Here is a 19,790-nt window from a genome sequence, read left to right on the forward strand (position 1 = left end):
CACTGCATCCCCGCTGCGCCTGCCCAGGGCCAATGCAGACCCCTTGCCTGTGTCAGGTGCTACAGGGTCTTGTGCCTCGGGTTGGTCTGACAGAGGAGGAGGGAGAGGAGAGAGACCTGGAATTCCTGTTAAACTTGTCCTTGGGGAGAAGAAAGACATGTGCTCCATTTTACAGGTAGGAAAACTGAGGCTCTAGATGGCTCAGGTCGCTGAGCCAGGGCAAGGAGCCAAAGCAGCACACAGGGGCTCTCTCTGCATGCCTGGCCTGCATCTCGTACGCAGCACATTGGAAGCATCCCAGAGCTCTGCTGATCTGCACGGAGTCAGGGCAAGTGGGGGCGGGGGGCGGGATATAGAGTGATTTAAAGCAGAATTGAGGCTTGTAAATAGCCGTGGGGTTTTGTGGAGGGCAGAAGGTGTTGAAAACCTCTGGTAAATTCCATGGCTTGATCAGGCAGGAGAGGGAGCTGGTGGGAAGAGTTCCTGTGGGCACAGTGGTGTGGCATCTGACCCTCGGGGAGCACCCATCCCATGCAGGCTAAGGCTCAGAGAGAGGATCTGAACCCTGGCAAGGCCAGCACTCTGCCCACATCCACGGGCTGCCCCAGGTGCCTTCCTTCCTGCTCCTCCTGTGGGAGATGCCCCTGATCCGAGCCAGGAGACCACTGCCTTGACCAGGTAGGACCCAGACACAAGGGCGTGCCTCCGCCCAGGCTGGGGCTCTGCTAGTCCAGACTGCTCACCTTCCCAAGTGGCCCTGTTCTGCACAAAACTGGCTTGTTGTCAGCTAGGACGCTCAGCGTGGACCCTGCCCTGCCTTGGTTGAGGCTTACCGGGCCCTCCACCCCATGGTTGTCCTTGGCTCCCTTCAAACCAATCCCAGGCCCCTCCCTGGGGTGTCTCTCCTCCTCTCAGAGCACCCAGAGCCAGGCTTGGGCTTCCCTCCAGCCTGCAGAAACACCTGGTGAATAGATGGTCCACGCGGCCTCCCAGTGAGCCTGGGGATGCTGCCCTCCTGAAGGGCCACAGGCAGGACGATGGTTCAGACCCAACTTGCAGGAAGGAAACCTGTTTCATAGCGTGTAACTCAGTGTTTCTCAGACTTACTTGACGGGCGAACCCATTCTCCAAGCAAGCCCCTTAACACTCTGCAGGACAGTGTTCCAGGGGACTCCAGTTTGGGCAAGACAGTGTTAGGGTGACCAGGAGTGGGGATCTGTCCTTTCTTGGTTCACAGCCCAGGGCCCAGCCTTTCCCAGGATGAGAGGGATCAGCTCACTGCCTGAAGTCAGGCAGGTCCATCTGGCCCCAAAGCCAGGCTGTTTCCTTCCTCTGCCCCCACTGAGTTCCCTCCTTATCGACTCCCAGTGACCACTGGTCACCCAGCAGCCTCTTTAGGGGTCAGCTCTTTCCCCACACAAAGAACTCAGGGGCCCGGGCACAAGTTTTCTTGCCTGTACGTCAACAGAGATGAGCCCAGAGCCTCCTGCCCAGACCAGGACCCCGGCTCTGGGTCAGCTTGGTCCCCAAGGCCGGCCTGGCAGTGGGGTTTCTGTGTGTGCCCCAGGGATCTGCTCAGCATCAGATTCAACGCCCAGTCTTGGTTCTTGGGGATTGAGGACGACCTCCCTTCCGCCTCCTGGCAGGTGTGTCCAAGATCACTGCTCAGGCTGCACCTTCTGCCCTTTTTTTTTTAAAGTCAATTAGCAACATAGAGTACATCGTTAGTTTCAGGTGTAGCATTCGATAATTCATCGGTTGCATTTAACACCCAGTGCTCATCACATCACCTGCCTTTATCGGAAACTACATACTTCGTTGACTTTTTTTGAGAACTCTTAAGTCCTGGGAACCAAGTGGTCTGTGATGCCAGTTAGAGGCAGGCCCTAGGAAGGAAAATTGGGGGTTTTGCCCCTCGCAGGCTCTCTCACACCCACCAGAAAGAGCCATTGGGAACACCAGGAATAATCTCAGAGTTGAAAGAGGACAGAAGCCTCCCAGGAGGCAGGAGTCCCAAGGTCACTCTCAAGAAGAGGCAACAAGAGATTCCTCCTGTGGGGTCCAAGCCAAGGGAATGTCCTGGGCTCCCTTCCCCAGCGGACTTTTCTAGAAAAGCAGGGCACCTACAGCTCTGTGTGCTTTACATCCAGCCAGCCGACATTCTAGAACCTGGCTGGGGACCCAGTGGTGGACCAATCAGGAAAGGCTGAACCAGGACCCATGCCCAGGGCCCAGTGTGCGGTAGGGGGGCTTTGGGCACCAGATCAGGTGGTCTGAACATTATCCTTCAGGAATGAGGCCACCAAGAGGGGTTCAAGCAGGAGAGCAGATTTGCATTCTAGAAAGTTCTCCAGGGCATTGCATGGGAGAGAGTGCAGGTATTAGGGAAGGGCCATAGGGATGGTGCTCAGGTCTCAGGTGTATGTCATAGGGCTTTCATGGAATGCAGTGAGGAATGCTATGATGTGCCTCATGGGGCCAGCCACCAGATTGCCCTATATGTGCTTCCCTAGGCATCAGCTGCTTCCTGGGGGTCATGCAGACATGGTGCCCATGCTGCCCCCAGGGAGAGGAGCTGAGCAGAAGGGAAGGACGTTTGCTTTGTCCTGTCTCTTTCTGCATACTTTAGCACATGTAGCACCTTTTCAGCAGAACACACACGCACACACACACACACGTGCACACACACACAGGCCTCCAACGCAGGGAGGCCTGCATCTCCCTGTTACAGATGATGAGGCCCAGGGCACCAGCTGGCATGTGGGAAAGCCTGATCCAGTCCTAGATGTGTCTGACTCCAGAGCCTGCCTCCTCTGACCACCTCACAAATCTCCTGGAGCCCAGTCATAGGGCTTTCTTCCAGAAGGAGGAGGTACCAGCTCAGTGGCAGACAGGCTAGGGGGATGCTGCTTCTCCTTGGGGTGGCTCCCAGAAGGGCCATTTGCACTGGGCCTTGAGGAATAAGTAGGAGTTCTCCAGGTGGAGGCAGGACTGTGTGCAGTGGAGGGAAATGGGAAAGCACAGGTTGGGGCCAGGAAACAGCATGATGGGTGAAAGTCCATGGGCCTCCAGCAGCACCCAAGACCCCTGGAGCATCTCTTTCTGAATCCCAAGAGCTGTCAGAAGGCTGTGGTGTGACAGTGTTTAGGGGAAAATTAGAGCGAACCCAGGACAGGAACAGCCCTGGGAGAACAGGTAATGAGGATGCTGAGGCTCAGAGAGGTTGACTGGATCTCCCAGGGTCACACAGCAAGTGTGTCTGTCCAACTCAACACTCCCTCTGGTGGAGAGCTAGGGTGACAGAGGGTCCAGAGAGGGTCTGTTCAGTAGGTGAGATGGAGGTACCAGGAATCCCAGAAGGAAGGCAAGGCCTGCGGGGCTCCATCCCAGCTCCTTGGGGACAACCACTTGTCAACCGTGCTGCCTATGCTGCAGGAGAGGAAGCACTGCATGGAGAGGAGGGCCTGTTTCAGCCCCTGGGCAGTCCTACTGGCTCAGCTGCTTCATCAGCAGGCTGGGACTGTGGTGCCCGCCTCACAGGGCAGCAGTGAGGGCAGAGGCTGAGAAGGGTGAGGCAGGATTCAGTGGAATCCATACGGATGAGTACCAGAGCATTCATGGACTTGCCCTGGAGAGTCCCTGCCTCTGGGGCCCCAGGGGTGGGGTGCCCACTTCCCCAGACCAGCGCTGCACTGTGTCCCAGCCCCACTCAGGGGCCCCCTGAACTCATGCTGCTGCCAGTGACTGGCCAGGAAGCTCACTGTGTCCTCCATCCCAGCGTGTGAAGACGAAGGAGATTAACTTAGTGCCAAGATGCACCTCAGTCTCTTTTTCATCTCAGTTTGCAGTATGGCTTTTCCCTAATCCCTGCAGATTTGCAGAAGGGTGCTGTTTGGGGGCTCAATTCAGCAGGCCACGGGATGTATACAAGGCCTGAGCACAGCATCTGTGGTGGCAGCCACGCTACACAGGTTGGCCAGGGGCCCATAGGCAGCTGAGCCCCAGGGGGCAGTGGGACGGAGCAGGAAGCTTTGAGGGCACTCAAGGGCAGGCAGACTGGGTAGCATAGCCAGGAATCTAGACGAGGCCACTGCAGGTGGCTTAGCACCCAGAGGACTAAAGCACTAAAGAGAACCAAAGCACCTTTCTGGCCTCCAGCCCTGCCTTGTTACTGGCCATGTGGCCCTGGGCAAGGTCTTTCCCTCCCTGGGCCTCAGTCTCCTCCTCTGTAGGACAGGAATGAGAACACCTGCCTTACAGGCTTCCTTTTTTTAAGATTATTTATTTATTTATTCATGAGCGACACAGAGAGAGAGGCAGAGACACAGGCAGAGGGAGAAGCAGGACACCGGAATCACGACCTGAGCCTGAGGCAACGCTCAACCACTGAGCCCCCCAGGTGCTCCTTTGCCTTACAGGCTTACTGTGCTGATTCAGACTGAGTATAGGGACCACAAAGAGCCCCCCTAGAAGACAGCCAGGGTGGGACTGGACGCCAAGTGTGCTGTGGCAGCAGAGGGGATCAGGTCTGGGTGAGGCCTAGCAGGGCGCCAGCATGGGGAGGAGGGGAGGTGCAGGGCCCAATTTTAGGAGACTAAGGGGTGGAAGCTTCAGGCATGTGGATCCAGGGCCATCTCCTGCTAGCCCTGCAAGGGCAGCTCCCAGTGAGCCTCAGTGATGGAGACTGGGCCTAGGACGGGCTGTCCTGGGGCACGGAGGTCTGGTGATTGAGCTAGGGAGATTGGCTGCTTGCTGCTGGGCCCAGCAGGCAGGGCTGCCAGCTTCCAGGCAGCATGCAGGCCTGAGAAAAGAGACTGGCTTCCCGGAGCCAGAGTGTCTCCCAAGTGGAGGAGCCAGGGAAGGACTCTGCAAGCAGAGGGAACAGCCCATGCAAGGGCATGGAGATGGGAAAGAAGCAGAGAGCTTGGGAAAACCAGGGACACAGGACACCCGAAAAGCAGAGGCTGGCCTTGGTGGTGAGGAATCCAGTGCTGGGCCGGGGAGTGCAGCCACAAAGGTGACAGGGACAGACCTGTCCCTGTGAGGGAGACCAGGCTGGGAGGTTGACGCTGAGGCAGAGTGGCCCCTCCGTTTGCAAGCCCCCTGCCTTTGGGCTGCTGTCTCTGCCCACAGTGCCCTCTCTAAAACCCCGGATGTTACTTTCTCGGTAGCATGCCCTCATCTTTCCCAGTACCCCACAGAGCCTGGCAGGCTGTCACCCTGCTCAGAGCTGGTGGCACCCTTTGTCTGTCCTGCCCCTGATCTTTCCTCTTTATGCCAGATGTATCTGCACGTGCTTCATCTTTGTAGCTACCTTCCTTGGCTTGACTCCACACACATTTAGAGGCACACGCTTTGTGCCAGGCCTCATCCAAGCACTGGAGACATGGGGATCAAACCCTTTCCCTGGATCCACTGGAAGACGTGTAGTCGGCACAGTGACAATGCATGAGGTCCTGTGCACGCTAAGGAAATGTGCTGGGTGTGGGGATGGCTGGCCTGACTCTAGGAAGTGGAAAAGCCCGGAGGGTTCACAGAAGAGGAGGTGACTGAGCTGAAAATGGCATGCAAGGGGGTGAAGGGTGTGCCAGGCAGGCAGGCAGGGGACGTGTGCAAAGGCTCAGGGCAGTTGAGCTGCCTAGAACATTTGCGGTGTCTGTGGGGATGAGGAGGCCATGGCAGGGAGGAGGGTGGGTTTGACAGGAACCAGATGGACCCGGTTTGCGGCCCTGCCCTTGGATTCCTGTGTACTCTCACGTGTTGGTGGAGCTCAGGGGGCTTTCTGAGTGGGCAGGGGCTGGACGGGCAAGGGTGCCCATGGGGGCTGCTTCTCTCGGCCTTGGCTTTGGCCTACGAAGGCCAGGGCAGTGCGGGGAACTGAAAGAGCCTTCGAGATTCTTACAGTTCTGTGTTAGCCTGTTTGGGCTGCTCCAACAAAGAGCCATGGACTGGGTAGCTTAGAAACTATGGAAATCTACTTCTCGCAGGCTTGGAAGCTGGAAGTCTGAGGTCAGGGCACCAGCTTGGCTGGGTTCTGGTGGGGGCCCTCTTGCGGGGCCCCAGGCAGCCGTCCCCTCTCTGCGTCCTCACGTGGAGGACACAGAGGCAGGCAGCTCTCTGAAGCCTCGCTTATAAAGAGACTACTATCCCATTCATGAGCCTCCACCCCCATGACCTAATCGCCTCCCCAAAGCCTCACCCACTCCCAACACCATCACACTGGGGGTTAGGTTTGAACACATGCGTTTGGGGGAGACACGTTCAGTCCCTACCAACTTACATGTGGCAGAACCCAATTTGAACTGGCTTTAAGAAAAGCTGCTGACGAACAGAAGTGGGTAGGGGTTGGTGGTTTCAGCTTTAGACCCTTTGCCTTGTTTTTTCTCTCTGTCTCTCAGTTCCGACTTCCTCTCTGTTGGCTCTTTTTCAAGCCACATGGTACCCCCAGGAGCTCCACCTTAGCCCCACCAGGAGAAGAGAGCCCTCTTTCCGCCAAAGGGCCACCATTCAAAGTTCCAGACGTGATGCTCATCCCTGAACCAGTCACCCTGGTTGAGGGAATGTGACCACGCACCTGTGTGCAGATGCAGGTGGTTCCGGGGAAGGAGAGAGGATCTCTTGTCTGAGGAGGGGATTCTGGGCAGCAAACACCCAGATGCCTCTACTCCAGGTCCATGCAAAACATATTCAGACCATGGGCTGATGTAAGGCTTTGGTCTTTGATACTCTGTAGTATCTCTGGGTAATAAAACACACAGGAAACGCCTTTCCAGTGTGTAACCTCTGCTCTTTGTCTCTCGTTTCCAGGGACCACTGGGTCTGGATGGCAAGCCTGTAAGTGATGACAGGACAATTCTACGTGGTCCTGGGAACAGGCCACTTGTGGGGCTGGAAGTGATGGGGGGGGGGTGCCAGAGGGAAGGGACCACTGGAACCTGGCTCATCATGGAGACGTCATTTGGGCATCAGACTTCAATTCAAATCCAGACCCACTACTTGCTGACTCTACAGCCTTGGGGAGGCCCCTTCACCTCCCAAGCCTGGGCTCTGTCAAGTGTGGTCAATTAACCGTCCCCACATTAACCAGTGGAGAAGTATGGATAGCACTATTCCTGACATCTAGTCAGCCTTCAAAGCATACAAGCCCCTCCTAGCCAGCCCCAGACACAGTCTCAACACATCAGTGGTAAGCATTGGGCTGGTAAGATCTTAACACCTGGATGAGGAACCTGGGGTCCACAGGCATTTTCAGCAGAATGAATAAGCTGCTCAGGGAGACAGCATAATTAAATAAATAATTGGATGTGGATAGATAGGCAGGTGGGTGGATGGATGGTTGGATAGATGGATGAACAAATGGATAATAAATATTTGAATGGAAGGATGGATGGACGGATGGACAGATGAATGGGTTGAATAGACGGATGAGTGAGTGGGTGGAAGGAAGGATATATGAATGGATTGATGGAAGATGAATGGATGGGTGGAAGGATGAGTGAATGGATGGATAGATGGAAGGAATGAACAAAGGTAGGATGGATGGATGGATGGATGGATGGATGGATGGATGGATGGATGGCTGACTGGCTGGATGTTGGATGAATAGATGGATGAACAAATGGATCGATGAATGGTTGGATGGAAGGACAGACAAATGAATAGAAAGATGAATGGGTTGATGAACAGATGGGTGAGTGAGTGGATGGAAAGAAGGGTGTATGAATGAATTTATGGAGAAGTGGATGGATGGATGGATGGATGGATGGATGGATGGATGGATGGATGGATGGATTTATGAATGGTTGAATAGAAGGACAAATGGATAGATGGATGAATGGGTTGATGAACAGGTGGATGGGTGGGTAGATGGCAGGAAGTAAAGATGGTTGGATGGAAAGAGGTAATAAGTCAATATTTGTACCAACAGTCGGATGCATGAGAGAGTAGCTGAGTTAGTGGGTGGACAAATTCATGATGGTTGAGCAGACAAGGGAATGAAGGAATGAATGAAATAAAACAAGTGATTGAGGAGTGGTCAGATGATATGTGCAGTATTAAAGGATGGAGGAAAAAAATAAAATAAAATAAAGGATGGAGGAATGCAAGGACCGCCTGGATGGACAATTGTTAAGTGAATGAATGAGCAAAAGCATTACCCACTGAAGGGATAATGGAGAGTTAGGGTTCAGCAGCCACTGGGTACAGCAGGTGCTGAGCTGGGAGGGCTCTGCTTTCACAGGGGAAGTGACAGCACATGTGCCCCTACCCCAACTGAGAGGTACCAGGGGGACCCCCAAGTCCCCTGCCTCCCTCATGCAGAAGACCGAGGTGTTGTCCAGCAAGGGCAACCCTCATTAACAGCAGACAGACTTAAGTGCTTCCCCACCCAGCTCAGCCTCACAGGCCCTTCTGCCCCCAAAGCCTTAGGGAAACCAGAAGGGGAGCCAGCCCAGTCCTCCTCGCTCATGCCTGTTCTTTCTGCAACTTTTTTCTCCAGGGACTTCCAGGGCCCAAAGGGGAAAAGGTAAGTGATGCTGGAAGCTGTCTGGATGTAGATATGATGAAGGACACCAGAAAACTGCCTCCAAACCCCAGCTCCAGAGTGTGGCCTGGGCATGTCATATCCCCTCATAGAGCCTAAGTTTCCCCATCTGGAAAGTGGGACTGATAGTGCCCCCGTCCTAGTGGTTCCATGGTTATGTTTAACAATTTAAAGTCCCAGAGGGGTTACACTGGAGTTCTCCCAGCACCAGAACATGACAAAACTCAAAGCACAGTCTTCCCAGAATGAGAAGCTTCTAAAGCAAGTAATCATGAAAGGGGGATGCCAGGAGAGCCCTGGGCAGGGGTGATCGAACAGTCACTGTGGGTGGTGTTCTTTGTGAGGAGTGCTTGCCCCCCAGGAAAACAGGTGATGGACTGCTGCCCCTGTGATCTCTACAGCCCCTGAGAGAAAGGCTTCCCTGACATTTGGCACTAAATGAGACCTCCTAGTGCCTCAGAAGGGGAGAGAGGGGAGACCCAGTGTCCCACAGCAGGATCAGAGCAGGAAGGGCCCAGAGCAGACGCAGCTGTGGCAGGATGCTTCTAGGGAAGGGCTGGGTGAACAGGGCCGCATCCACCCCAGCGCCCCGCTGGGATGGGATGTGCGTGCTGAGATGAGGGCAGCCAGGGTTCCAGCCCACCAACAGAGCTGGGCCGGACGTGGGACCCAGAGCTCAGAGCATCAGGTTTGCATCAGGACTCCACCACCAACTGTATGGCTTTCAATGGGTTAGCTGGCTCTGCGGGCCTCAGTTTCTCCCTCTGTCAGCTACAGCAACCTCACAGAGCCACGGGGGAAGACTGCACGAGGTAATGGTCTGAGTGTCCTCTGTAGACGTGAGGCACACTTGCGGTTGGCAGGAGCGGTGATTTCTTCCCTGCTGGCTCTGGCTGAACAAAGCAGAGGCTTCGAAACCAGAGACAACTTGGTGTCTTGGCATCTATCACCGCCCCCAAACTTGGTGACTTAAAACGATCAAGTAATTACCATGCCTCACTGTGTTGAGGTTCCAGGATTCCAAGAGGACGCAGCGGGAATACTTTATCTAGGGGCTGGCGACAGACAGCACACCGACAGCACACCCTGCATGTGCTGGCTGTGTGACCTCGGGCAGGTTACTTAGCCTCTCTGTGCCTCAGTTTCCTCATTGGAAATGGAGATTAAAAACAGAACCCATGTGTTTGTTACACTTAGGTGAGATGATGTGAGTAAAACAGAGCACAGAATAAACCCTCAATACACATGACAAAGTAATAATAGTAGCAGTGATCTGTCTTCCTGTCTCTTATTCTTAGGGCACACCAGGAGACTTTGGCCCTCGGGTAAGAACCGATGCAAGACCCCCTCACCCACCCCATGTACTTCGTGTTATTGTATAATAAGGCACATCTAGCATTTCTTCTGGGTCCTTACACATATCACACAGGTCCTCAGGCTCTGCCCACTACCCACACTCTGCCCTGTGTGGTTTCACTGAAGTGGCTGCTGGCTGGAAGCCCCAGGACCTGGGCTGGCTGAGGCTACCCCCCACTGCACACATGGGTGTCTCTAGCAGACAGACATCCCAGTCATACTTACCACCATGGATGGGGGCATGGAGGAGGGGGGTACAGTGGAGCTAGTGCTGGCCCCAGACCATCCATGGCTGGCACCCTGGGCAGGTTACAGGATCGGCAGCCTTGAACCTAAAGCTCAGCTCTGCCATTATCAGCCCACGTAACCTTGAGCGACTCGCTTTCCCCTCTGAGACTCCGTTTCTCCAACTATGGTAGGTGGGAGTGGCAGCCCCTGCCCCATGCTGCTGTGGCAGTGATAAAAGTAGGCACCCAGCACCCAGGGTGGGGACAGTAGATAGATCCCCTGGCCCACAGTGCCTCCAGGACCCAAGGTACCCGGAAGTGCTTCGTGCCAATCCTGGGATCTCTTCAACAAAGCAGAATGGAGACCCCGGTGGGGCAGGCCCCACAAAGCAGATCTAGGCAGAGGGTCACTTAAGTGGCCCTTGACGCACGCCCCCCCCCCCCCTTCCTGCCACAACAGGGGCTGAGGTCTGACTGCAGCTGCCCAGAGGAGGGCAGCAGAATGGTGTACTCCCAAGGTGTTTTCTTTTTCTTTCTTTTTTCTTTTTTTTTTTTTCGTTTGTTTTTATTTAAGTTCGATTTGCCAACATATAGTATAATACCCAGTGCTCATCCCATCAAGTACCCAAGGTGTTTTCAAGAAGGTATATGGGGTGGAAATTGTAGCCAGGTGAGTGAGTCACCCCCAGCTGGCATCTGCAAGCACTGGAGGCAGGGATGGAGCAAGGGTGGGAGGTGGGCACTGAGTGTGGGGGATGGACAGGAGAAACAGCTGCAGAGCCAGGGGTGGGCTGGGTCCCAGTCCCAGCTCTGTGGCCATGACACAGCTCCGAGCCCAGTTTGTGCAGCCAGGCTAGGAGGGCCCACACCACAGGGGCTTGTGAGTAGGAGCTGAGAGCACGGGGCTGGCCAGGCTGAGTCCCCAGGACCAAAAGCTGACACATTGTCCCCAAAGTCAGAAAAGGCACCCACATTGAATTTTGTGGCCGCCAAGAAAAATTCTTTGCTCACTTTCTAGTGGATGTGTGAAAGCTGATCTTCTAAAATGGAGTGCTCAGTCCTCAACACACTAGAACTCACCCAGCCTGGGAGTCCTGAGAGATTCTCCCCAAAGCCTTCTCTCCACTCTTCATGGGTATCCTCTTGTTGTCTCAGTGTTGTTTTGTTTTTTTAAGACTTTATTTATTTATTCACGAGTGACACAGAGAGAGAGGCAGAGACACAGGCAGAGGGAGAAGCAGGCTCCCTGTGGGGAGCCCAATGCTAGACTGGATCCTGGGACCCTGGAATCACCACCCGAGCCGAAGGCCACTAAGCCACCCAGGTGCCCTGTCCCAGGGTTCTAGACATCTCTGAAACAACTGACACCCTAGAAAGCTCTGAGCCTTAAAAGGACAATGTGTCACTGTCCATCAGGATCCTGTGGGGCAGTGGGAGGGATCTCTCTCATCAAAGGCAGAGGCTGCTGGCACCACCACCCCCCACCCCCACCACCCCCACCCCCCCACCCCACCCCCCACCCCCCGGCTCGGCTGGGGATGATCTCTGCAGTCAGGGCTTCTCCCTGCATGGCAGTGGGCTTCCTCGAGGGGCATCCCAAGACTAGCATTCCAGGAGGCTGGAAGCTACCTGCCAGGCCAGTGAGGAGCTATATCTGGAGCAGACATGGCATCCCTTCTACTGCGTACGATCTGTCCCGTCATTCATGGGGCCCATCCAGAGTCAAAGTGGGGGAAGAGGAGCATCCCCAGCCCTTGATGGGGAGTGCTGGGGTCCCATTGCAAGGGGCCTCTGGGATGGGAAGGGGCGTAGCAGCCACCTTTGGAGAACATCGTCTGCCTCTCTCGGTTGCTGGGCTGGGTTAAGTGATTTTGTCTCCAGAAATCACCTCATCCTTTTCTAAATGACCTTTCTGCCTTCCTGACCACACAACCTGCTCACTGGCTAGATGGTTTTCCCACGGCTCCATCCGGGCTTTATAAGTAGAGAGCATCATGTGTACAGCCGCCGCATCTTCAAGGTAGCCTGGCCCAGTGGCGTGTCCGGGCCTGCTGGTTTGTGTGCTCCCTTGACCCACCCCTGTGTTTCCAGGGTTAGACCTCAGCCATCCGATCCCAGCGCACAGGCAAGGCGGCTGGCCAGCCTCATGTCCCAAGTACTCAAAGCAAAGCCTAAAAACCTCCCCTGGGGCCTGTTCAAGTGTCTGAACCCATATTCCTCCTCAATACGTAGAGTCCAGGCCAGTGGCCCATTGTGGGGCCCCTGGGCTGTGAGGGGGAGCAGAGCGGGGTGGGTGGCTTCAGATTCTTCCTGACACATCATAAAATGAAACTGCAGTTACCCACCACCATCCCACCCACGCACGGGCGAGCTAACCAACCCGGCGGTTTTCTTCACCTTGGCCTGGACTCACAGCCTCTTGGTCGGGACCCTGGCAGTGTCACACCTGAGTGGTGGACACTGAGAGTTCCACTTAACTTTAATTGGGAAAACAAATGAGCTGTCTCTGAGGTACACTTGGCTAGAGAGGCGAACTTCCGTGTCATGGGATCTGAGGGTTACAAATGTGTCAAAAAGCTGTCGCTTGCCTCGGTGGCCAGAGGAAGTGCTGCCTTTCCTTGCTCTGTAACCCTGGGTAAACCATCACCCTCTCTGTGCCCTACCACTCTATCTGTAAAATGGGACAATAGCAATGCCCTGGCCAGGTGGTCACAAGGGTTGGGTGAGCCAGCTTTTGGGAGGTTCTGGCTCATCAGTGCTGGGCTACACAGCAGGGGTCCCTCCACAAGCGGCTTCTTCCTTGCTTGGCTATGGGACATTTGGGGGCTGCCGTCCCTGTGAGCCAGGCTTGCCCTGTTGCTATACCTGACGCCAGTACTGGAAACGTAGCACTGAGGCAATAGGAAGTGCCGATGGCACCGTGTCCTCCCTCCTTGCAGATGCGGCCACAAGGTGAAGGTTCTGGATGCCTGAGGTCTGACCTAGTACTAACATTGGGTCCTTGAGTTGGAAATAGGATGCTGCATGACAGGGACCATATGACCCTTCGACATTCTTCTTTCTTTTTCCCAACATTTTATTTTATTATATTTCATTATGTTTATTATATTTATTATATTATATTATTATAATACTTATGTCTATATGTTTATTATATTTCTATATTAAATATATTATTTTTTACTTTATTATAACTGTAGGTGTACAATTAGTTGTAAGAAATAATAGCCCGTGTACCTGTCATCCACTTCCCCCCAGCCCCTCCCAGTGGTGTCACCTTGCCTCCCCGGAGCACAATCTCACAGCCAGGAAATTGTTACACTCCCCTTGCTTTATTTGGATTTCAGCCATTTTACTCCTCTGGGTGTCTGAGTCTGGTCGATGCTATCACACCCATAGATCCCTCGTGCTGCCACAGTCACCTCCCTCCCCACCCCATCTCAGACCCCTGGCCTCCATTAACCCGTGCCCCATCACTGTGACTTTTCCATGTCAACACTGTCGTGTAGACGCAGCCATACTGTAGGTCATCTTTGAGATTGGCTTATTGGCATTTGGTGTCATCCCCTTGAGATGCATCCAACTTGTTCACACACTGAGGGACATTTGGGTCGCTTCCAGTGTGGGGCCCTCACACCTAGAGCTGCTGTGAACCTGCATGTGCAGGGTTTTGTGTGAGCCTGAATTTTTCTCTCTCTGGTTGAGCACCCAGAGCACACTTCCATCACCTAAGAAAGTAGGAGCTGACCAATGAGGAAGGTCCTCCAGGACCTGGAAAGGTCCTTTCCAGGAAGAAGTGGGCCGCTGGGGCCCACATGCTTGCTTCTGCACCCAGCGTGTCTCATCTCATCTCATCTCTCATCATCTCATCTCTCAGCTGGGCTCCAGGCCCATCCCTTGGGGTATAAGAGGTCCAGTTAGCCTCTTATGCCAAAGTATGGGGACCTGTCCCTTCATGTGGCCACTAAGAGGTGGTGAGAATCCCAGTGACCAAATGGTTTCCTCTGAGCCCACCAAGGGCTGGGGAAGGGAAGGCATCAGGCTGTCTGTCTGTGGAGGCTTCTCTCTGGAGACTGGAGCCCCTTCCCTCCTCCTCACAGTCCACCGGGCCCCATCTCTTCCAGGGAGACCAAGGGCAAGATGGAGCTGCTGGGCCTCCAGGGCCCCCTGGACCCCCTGGGGCCCGGGGCCCTCCCGGTGACACTGGGAAAGATGGCCCCAAAGGAGCACAAGGCCCAGCGGTAAGAGAGGACACGGAGGTGGGACACTCCAGACTTGGTTCTGTACCTTCCCAGACTCTGAATCCTGACCCAGAAACATCCCCAGCCATAGCCTATCCCTAGTCCAGACCCAGGCCCATGCCTAACCCCCACCCCAACCCCAATCCAGCACAAACCCACTACAGCCTCATACCTAAATGCCATTTAAGACCTTGATCCTAAACACTCCCAAATCCTGGTCGACACCCTCATTTCTGGCTATTATGCAGACCCTAACTGTGATCCCTGACTCCAAACCCAGCTCTTACCCTACACCCTAACCCCAAATAGAGCCAGAGACCTGACCTTGGCTGCGATTTCAGCCCTGAGACCCGTATGTGGTCACTTCCTCCACAGGAAGTCCCTCTCTGTCCCTCTCTCCCCCTCCTTTCTTCCTTCCCTCCAGTATTAAATAGTTAGGCTCAGTTGTCCTCCTGTAGTTCTACCCAAACCCCGGAGGCCAGACTTCATTGTAAGCCCTTCCCCTAAGGCAGGGACTCAGTCCAGTGCTTCCCCTCACATGCAGAGCCAGCTCCTCCACCAGACTGCCACCAGGGTCCCCTCTCAGGGCAGCTAGCTACTCCAGGAGCTCATCCACTCCTATTCCTGTGGGGCACCTAACTCCCTGAGCCTCAACGTTCTCATCTGCAAAGTGGGAATGATGACAGCCACTCACAAAACAAGAGACCACTTGGAGCCCTGGCCTAGGGCCTGGCAGGGGGAGGGGGCTCAGTGAACTGCAGAGCCCCTGCACCCCCTTAAGAGGCTCCCCACTTCTGCCTCCTCAGGGTCCCAAAGGAGAGGCTGGACGGGACGGCGACATGGTCAGTATCTGGGGCTGGTAGGACCGTGGTGCCCAGCCCGGAAGCCCCTGTCCCACTCACAGCCAGCAGTGGGGAAACGATGGGCCAGGCCCCCAGCCCTGCAGCGCACCCACCACACTGCTTGCAATCTGCAGGGAAGCAGCCCTAGGCATGGGGAGTCGGGAGTCGGCCTAGAGCAGGCCTAGAGCAGGCGAGGCCCTATCCCCTGCTGTCTGGCAGCTGGTGTTATCCTTTATAAACTGAACATGAGAAAGACACCCAGAAGCAGCTCCCAGCAGCCCATTTAACATTTTCTCTTCTCTTCTAGGGCTTGACAGGACCCCCAGGCCCCAAGGTGAGTGCTCCTCCCTGTCCCCTACCCCAGGCCTGGGAGGCATGGGCTCCCCAGCCACCCCCCCCCCAGCTGCCAGCCACAGGTCATTCTCTCCCTGAGCAGGGGTGGCAAAGAGAGCTGTGGCCTGCCCCAAGGGGAAAGGCTTTCCTTGCTTTTTCCCTCATCTCGGAAACACCCCTTGAGGATGGGGCTTCACATCCCCACTTCCTCAGGCAGTGACTCATCCAAGGTCACTCAGCTTGCAGGTGGGGGGCCAGAGGGATGACCCAGTCAGGAGTGGAGGCCAGCACTGTCCGACCCACCATCCATGTGTACCCCTCTAGGGGCTGGGGGTCTCTGGGCTGTACCCAGTCATTGGGGCCACTTCCACCAGAGGAGCAGGTGGCCTGGTTTTTGGGCCATGCTCTGAGGGCTCTGACCTCTCTCTTGCACCTCCCCTGCATCCCCCTCAGGGTGAGCCCGGCATTCCTGGAAAGAAGGTGAGGGGTGCCCAGGAGGGGCTTCTGGGTTGGGGGTGTGGGCAGTAGCTGGGGAGATGAGCAGGGGCTCCCCATGGAGCAGGACCGGGGCGGGGGCAGGGGGCGGCCACAGGGAAGTTGGCACCAGCCCTGAGTCCTCACTGTGGATGGCTGCTCTGGCCTCCATCTCTGAAACCAGGATCTTGTTTGTTCATTCACTTGCTCGTCCTTTCCACAAACACAGCAAATTTGTTCCTACTTCAGAGCCCTGGACAGTGGTTCTCAAGGTGTGGACCTGGGGCCGGTGGTATCAGCATCGCTAGGGGCTTCCTAGACAGGCACATTTGGGGGCCTACCTCAGAGACACTAGGGGTGGGCCACGGGGATATAGGGATTTACAATAAATCCATATTTGGTCTCCATCCTCTGGATTTCTGGAACAGTGTGCCTAAAACCCTTGGAATATCCTGAGTGATGAACCTAATTTGAAGTTGTCTTGTTATGTGAATTAGGTGACCTTGGGACCACTCCACCCCCACCCCTCCACCCCTCCAGGGTTAGAGGTTGAACCAGTCTCACCAGAGCCAGCGAGCGATTTAATCACTCATGCCTATGTCATGATGCCTCCATAAAACCCAAAAGTATAAGGTTCTGAGAGCTTATGGGTTGGTGAACACATGGAGATTTGGGGAGAGTGGCTCCCCTAGAGAGGGCATGGAAGCTCCCCTTCCCCACACCTTGCCTGATGTATCTCTTCCATCTGGATGTTCCTGAGTTCTATCCTTTCTAATAAACTGGGAATCTAGTAAGTGAAGCGCTTCCCTGAGTGTTGTGAGCTGCTCTAGCAAGTTCACGGAACCCAAGGAGGAAGTAGCAGGAATCTGCAATCCATAGGGGGTTGATCTGAAGCACAAGTGACAACCAGGCTTACTCCTGGTGCCTGAAATGTGTGGGTTAGTGGGAAAGAGGGGACACTCTTGTAGGACTGGGCTCTTACCCTGTGGGATCGGATGCTCTCTCCAGGTAGACAAGTATCAGAATTGGGTTGAACTATAGGACACCTGGCTGATGGCAGAGAATCACTTGGAATCACCATCAGAACTGGCGACCAGAACTCGTAGCCAGGGTCTAATCAGCAGCCCCCCTGAGTGATGCTGGCATGCACTCCAGTTTGGGAACCACTGGCCTGGGATTATCTTCCCCCACCCAAAAATCTGTCCCCTCCCACAGGAGACCATCCCTCCAAGTCCCTCCAACCCACCACTCCCTACACTCTCTTCCCAACACTGCTTCCACCCCCTGGCATGGTGCTGTGTGTTTATCAGGATATTTCTTTGCCCTCAGGCCCCTCTCACCCACTGAGTGAGAGACCCCATCTGCCTAGCCCACAACATTGCTCACAAGATATCTGTTGACTGAACAATGAATCCCCCCTCCTCCATCTGGCCATCCCTTCCTTTGGTGCACAGCTGCTGGCCCACGCTCTCCGCTGGTCCCGGAGCTCTGTCCCACCCCTGTCCCAACCCAGGGTGACAGGTGCCGGTGCCAGCAGAGGACTGGTGTGCAGGGGAGCGCAGGGTGGGAGAGATGGCCAAAGCCGGCTGGTATGCCCAGGCCTGAGGGCTGTAGCTTCAGCTGCTCTCTCCTCAGGGGGATGACGGGATGCCAAGCCAGCCAGGACTTCCTGGACCCCCAGGTCCCAAGGTAGGTACCTGTGCCTCCCACCTCCCATGGCTCCCATCTGTCCGGGGAGGCTCCTAGCTGGCCCTTTCACAATGCCAGGGGCACATGCTGATGCCCGGGGCAGGCCAGAGAAAGGCAGTGGGAAGGCCTTGGGCCCCACTTGCCTCTGGCCAGGGCATCCCATCCAGCCATTTGCCTCCCCGCATACCCTCACGCCCTCCTCCCTCCCATCCCAGGTGGCCCCCACTGTATCTTGTCCCCAGGCTAGGACCAGGGTATCATCCTTGCTCTCCTAGACCTTGGAGAGGGCCAGCCTGCCTCCACAATGTCTCTTGAGCCCCTGAGCTGCCCTAACGATGCGCCAAGACCCAGATTAGAGTAGGTGGCAAGATCCGGAGTCCCCAGGGTTTGGGGAGGAGTCCTGAGGCCCAGAGGGGCTCAGGCACATTCCCCAGAAGTCTGTCAAAGCCAGCAAGCCCAGGCAGCCCCTCCCCTGCCCTTGGTACTCACTCACTGCCAATGTCTCTGTTGCAGGGCGAGCCAGGGAATGCGGGGCCTCGGGGAGAAAATGGTGTGGACGGCGTCCCAGGGCCCAAGGTGCCTTACAGTGTGTGGCGCAGACCAGGGGCCCCATCGTTGGGTGACAGGGCTTTGCCTCCATTTGCCCTCTTAACTGGGGAGTCCCGGGAGGGCTTGGGCCCCAGGGTCTCATTCCATGGGCAGCCAGAGGCTGGCTGGGGATGGGCGCAGGTGGCATTGGGTGAGTGACAAGGCGTCCTCCAAGCTCTGCCATGTGCCTAGGGCATCTCGTAGCCACGGGCGCCAGGGCCTCCCTCGGTTGCCCATCTCTACCCGCCATGGGGCCCCTTACAGGAGCCCTGTTCCTTGGGTGCCAGTTGCCTACATTAGTCCCCTAGGGCTCCAGCAAGTGGGTTCTGTGCTTTTTGGTGACTAGGAGGCAGAGGGGCATGGGGTGGCCATGGGCACATGGCTGCAACCTCACATCCCCACAGGGAGAGCCTGGCCAGCGAGGCACTGATGGGGCCACAGGACTACGGGTAAGCAAATCTCCCCTCTGGCCACAGCAAGGGGACCCAGGGCCCCGGCTTCTTAAAACCCCCAGAGACCAGTACCCCAGGGACCCCAGAGAAGCAGTAGAGCTCCAGGAAATGGGAGTCTCTCTCTTTTTTTTTTTTTTTTTTTAATGATCATTCATTAGCGATTTTTAAATTTTTCATCCCACGGTACGTGCTTTTGGCAAAATGCTCAAATGCAAATATGGAAAACAAGTCCTGCACTGGTAGAGTGGCTGGCCTCCCAGAGTCTTTTCTTCTCAGGTGCAAGCAGAGGCCTTCAGTGCATCACTTGTGGTGTCACCCCACAAGTGGGGCACTTTCCCCAGCCTCGAGGTTCCTCCCTGTCTCCAGAAGCATAGCCTCCCCGACTGGCCTCAGACCTTTTGTGCCCAGACGCTATTGATTCACCATTAGATCCACCTCCGGTTAACATCCTGTTCTCCTTGCTGGGGCCTCCAAGCAGTCACATGCCCTTATGCTCCCAGAGGTGGCTTTTCTCCTCAAACAAAACAAAACAAAACAAAACAAAACAAAACTGAGACTAACCCATAGCTTGGTGGTACAGGGGGCACAGAGTATGGAATTGTGTGAACCATACCGTTCCCAGCAGGCCATGACCACAGAGGCTGCTGGCAAGTGAGGCCCTAGCCGGGTCCCTTGCCCTCTGCAAGGGGCTGGCCCCAGGCCTGACCAGAATGCAGCCCCCCTGGCCATGGCCCCAGCAGAGAGCAGCCTGGAGCAGAGGCAGGTTCCGAGAGGAAGGGCAGGACCTGCAGCAGAGCACCTGCCTGCCCGCACACGTGCCTCTGCAGACAGTGGTGCGCACACACAAATGTGCAGGCCTGGTGGGCATGTGCTTATTAGTCACACACGGCGCCCACAGCCCCTTCCAGAGCCGGGGAGATGGAGGCACAAGGGCAAGATCCAGCCGGCACATCTCGTATCGATCTAAGCAGTGTTTGGGCTTTGGGAGGAGAATGTTTATTTTTGCCTTTTTGCCAACGTTTAAAAATCAGAGGAACTTGATGTCA

At 55.4% G+C, this 19,790-nt stretch overlaps 1 protein-coding gene across 1 annotated transcript in view; it reads left to right on the plus strand.

Moving 5' to 3' along the window:
- Positions 1–19,790, plus strand: part of COL23A1 (collagen type XXIII alpha 1 chain) — a 322,070-nt gene that overhangs the window by 287,903 nt on the left and 14,377 nt on the right. Inside the window, exons 6-15 of the mRNA XM_077911224.1 lie at positions 6,808–6,834; positions 8,498–8,524; positions 9,841–9,867; positions 14,250–14,366; positions 15,173–15,208; positions 15,516–15,542; positions 15,995–16,021; positions 17,651–17,704; positions 18,218–18,280; positions 18,697–18,741. Of these exons, the coding sequence (XP_077767350.1) occupies positions 6,808–6,834; positions 8,498–8,524; positions 9,841–9,867; positions 14,250–14,366; positions 15,173–15,208; positions 15,516–15,542; positions 15,995–16,021; positions 17,651–17,704; positions 18,218–18,280; positions 18,697–18,741 (450 nt within the window). The remainder of the gene's footprint in view (positions 1–6,807; positions 6,835–8,497; positions 8,525–9,840; positions 9,868–14,249; positions 14,367–15,172; positions 15,209–15,515; positions 15,543–15,994; positions 16,022–17,650; positions 17,705–18,217; positions 18,281–18,696; positions 18,742–19,790) is intronic.

Source organism: Canis aureus, chromosome 10 (genome assembly GCF_053574225.1).
Source record: "Canis aureus isolate CA01 chromosome 10, VMU_Caureus_v.1.0, whole genome shotgun sequence".
NCBI classification, from domain to species: domain Eukaryota; kingdom Metazoa; phylum Chordata; class Mammalia; order Carnivora; family Canidae; genus Canis; species Canis aureus.